The sequence below is a fragment of the Arachis ipaensis genome, chromosome B03 (assembly GCF_000816755.2).
Source record: "Arachis ipaensis cultivar K30076 chromosome B03, Araip1.1, whole genome shotgun sequence".
Classification (NCBI taxonomy): Eukaryota; Viridiplantae; Streptophyta; class Magnoliopsida; order Fabales; family Fabaceae; genus Arachis; species Arachis ipaensis.
Window position 1 is genome coordinate 127,791,782 of NC_029787.2, and position 3,663 is coordinate 127,795,444.

The following is a 3,663-nucleotide window of genomic DNA, read 5'->3' on the forward strand; positions in this document are numbered from 1 at the left end:
ATCTTTTTATCTTCTAAATTTAAAAATTTTATAATAAATAAATTTTTTCATATGAATAGCAAAATGAAATTAAAAAATGTCCAAAGATCAATTTTTCTCCCTTTATTTTTTGTATGCACCTACTTCTAAAAGATATTGTAGATATCCCAACAAAAAATTGGATCATCAAATGCGTGAACCATTTATTTTTTATAAAAGATAGTGTATTTAATTAAACTTAAATTATTTCTGAATGATCAAAATATCACTGTATGTTCTCTGAATTCAGAGACTGTTTTATCAAAATTAAATATTGTAGAGACTAACATGATATTTTATTCGGATTATAATTATAATAGAATATATGAAAGGTAATACCGTTCTACTGGAAATTCATAGCCATTAGGTATAGTGCCACACAGTTCAAGAGCCTCACGTGCATTGTCATCAATTTTGTGCTTTTTATACCATATTTTCTTTTTAGGGAATTCCATACGTTCATGTTTTATAAATGATATAGGTAATTTCATCACATTATTATTTAAGTTTTCTTTCTGGTACATTCTTGGCCCTTCCTTTTGCCTTTAATCTTCCTTTCCGTCAAAAGAAAAAGGAAATAAAAAACAGAAGATGAGGAAAAGAAGAAAGCCTCCACTATTGTGTTGATTCAATCTCAAAATTTCCAATATTAAAAAAATTTGAAATTATCTTTTTCTGAAAAATAAAATCAATGAGAGTCAAACAATAAGGTAGTGCGTGACCGGAATGAGGACAAAGTTTGTTATATTATTATATGGCATCCACCAATCAAACGATATAATTCATAACAATATAACGGGCAATAACACTATTAATCTGGCAGTGGTTGTTGTGGTTCTTTTTATCAATCTTATCTTCTCTCCATCACTCATCTCCGGTAACGGTTTCTTCTATTCATGCTCCGCACCATTGATACCATCTAAAACCTCGAAACATATACCTACCTATTTATTTTTCATATTTTATTATTCCTAACTTCTCAACAAGTGGCTATCGAGATAATTAATATTTAAGTGATTAAACGAGATAAAACTCATAAAAGTATAGAGGGATATTAGAACGCTATCAGAATTTATTAGTCATTAATATTTAAAAATATTAAATAAAATATGTGATTAAATTATTAAATTAAATAAATTAAATTAAAAAAATTAAATTAACGACGACTAAATATAATAAATTCTGATAATACGAATAGTTTTCAAAATATAAGTACCTGATATTTATCGGAGTTTTCTAGAAGAGAAGAGAAGACTAACCTGAAAGGCAGAAGAAGCAGTGCCAAATGTAAAGCCGTTAGGAAAGTCCGCCCTGCTTATCTCCGATTTACACATCGCAACTTGAAGCATCAGTGTAATTACCATGGCTGCCATTATGCCTCTTCTCAACCCCATACTTACTTATTAACAATCAGAAGAAGGAAAAATTGTATGTACAAGTGATGATGATAGATGTAGGAGCTTATACATAATTATATATAGATATAAGAGAGAGAAAGGCGGGATTAGCGGTACAGATTGGGGAGAGTGTGAATGGGGAAAGGTATCATGCTAGAAAAAGAAAGGGAATGTGGCCATATGCCCATATCATGCTATGTTGTTAGTTGTTACTTGTTAGTGCGTGCTGGTGGGGGTTCTGTTACAATGGTCAAATTCTGTTTATTAATATTAGAGAAATTTTAGTTGTATCGGAATATTTTAAAAAAAAATTTAGGAGTGAGATTCGAATNACTTAACAACTTAATATAATTATTTTATCTTTATCCCTTTTTAAAAATCTAATACACGCATATCCGGCATACATCTTAATCAATATAATGTGATTTTATACTAATATCTTCGTAAGTTCGTATATTGGAGGGATCTGTTTTAATTAGGTATTACTTTTATTGACTTGTTCATTCAATAACTAACTTATTTGTGGTGAAATTTATCCTCAATTGTTGAATTTTAACATCATACTATTAGATCAATCTACTAAAAATTAATAAATTTTAAAATTAATTAATTTAAAATTTGGAATTTTGATTATATATCATGATAATACTTTATTTTTAAATATATTAACAGTTTTAAATTACATATGAATTAGATTATATTTATTAATATCAGAATTTTCTGAAACTTAATCAAACTATATCAGATGAGCAACATTTCTATTTTGCAATTGAATCAATACTAATCAATTCTCTAATTTTTTCATTAAAGATATTGACCTCTTAATTTTTCTCGTTTAATAAATTGATTATTAAAATAATTATCAGATATTAAATTGATAAATTCATAATGTATATATACACAGAGTTATTATTTGACAATATAAATTAAGAGTCACAGCTAGTAAAGTTACAATGGACGTAGCAGCACAATCCGATTTTGAGAAAATGTCTGGCTATCTAGTGGGGTCTTGAAGGAGATGTTCCCAAGACTGTTCTCGATCTCAAACCTTAAAGGATCTGTTATTGGGACTGTGAGTTTTGGGATGGATTAGAGTGGATATGGAGCTTCCAGTGGAGGAGATCGCTGTTTCAATGGGAATTGGAGCTTTTGAACCAACTCCATGAGATCTTACTGACAGTAAAGCTATCAACTAAGAGAAGGATAGGGTTGTCTGAAAATTTGATAGAACTGGTATTTTCTCGACTAAATCATTTGTACAGGTGATGCAAGAAGCGGTCTCCCCAAAGAAAATAACGAACTATAACTTTACTAGTGTTGTTTGGAGGGGTTTCGTCCCACACAGGGTTGAACTGTTTACTTGATTTGTGTTGATTGAGAGGGTGAGTACTAAAGAACGACTATCCAGACTAGGTGTTATTGGTCAGAGTGATAATATGTGTGCTTTATGCAGTAAGACTGTTGAGTTCGCTTTTCATCTGTTTATTAGTTGCGAGATCACTTGGCAGGTGTGGAGTGCGTGGCTGTTCGCCCTTGGAAGGTCATGGACCATACCAAGTACACTGAAGCAACACTTTGAGAGTTGGACGCATGCGGCACGGAGAAAGTTTGAGAGAAAGAGGTGATTGGTTGGATTCTTTACTGTTATTTGGGCAATTTGGCTAGAGAAAAATGATCGAATTTTCAATAACCATGGCTCAGAAGTCGTCGAAATAATTAACAGGTCCTTCATGTTCTCTGATGAGTGGCTTGGTGGTGCTTTCTTTGGTTGTTGATGGCAATGACAAAAATAACCAAAAGTTGATACCACTCTTAAAATTATTAGTAATATTTGTAATTTGAGATTTACTTATGTTCTTGACTCTAATTACTCTACTGTGCTATGTTGAGTAATTCAAACAAAAAAGAGTCACAGTTAGTATATATATGTATGCAAACGAATTCATCCTCGTCATATCGTTCATGGATATGGTTCTATGTACGTTAGGACTTTCTTATGTTCTTATTAGAATTAATTAAGACTATCTATCTAATAATAGGGGTCGTTTTAGTATAAGTAAATTTAATTTTAGATAAAATTTTATATGTCATGAAAAATTCTTTTGAGCAGAGGATTCAAACCGTAAACCATTCTGATTCTCCAGGCTGCAGAGAAATAAGGACTAATACTTTTCTGTTAAATATTTATAACCAAATATAAAGAATTAGTTGTCAATGAATTATAATTTAAATGATATATTTTTTTTTA

At 30.5% G+C, this 3,663-nt stretch overlaps 1 protein-coding gene across 1 annotated transcript in view; it reads right to left on the reverse strand.

Annotated features, from left to right (window-relative positions):
- The window catches only part of LOC107631834 (beta-glucosidase 40), a 6,387-nt gene extending 4,741 nt beyond the window's left edge, over positions 1-1,646 (reverse strand). The window contains exon 1 of the mRNA XM_016335403.2: positions 1,278-1,646. Coding sequence (XP_016190889.1) covers positions 1,278-1,412 — 135 coding nt within the window. The 5' untranslated portion in view covers positions 1,413-1,646. The remainder of the gene's footprint in view (positions 1-1,277) is intronic.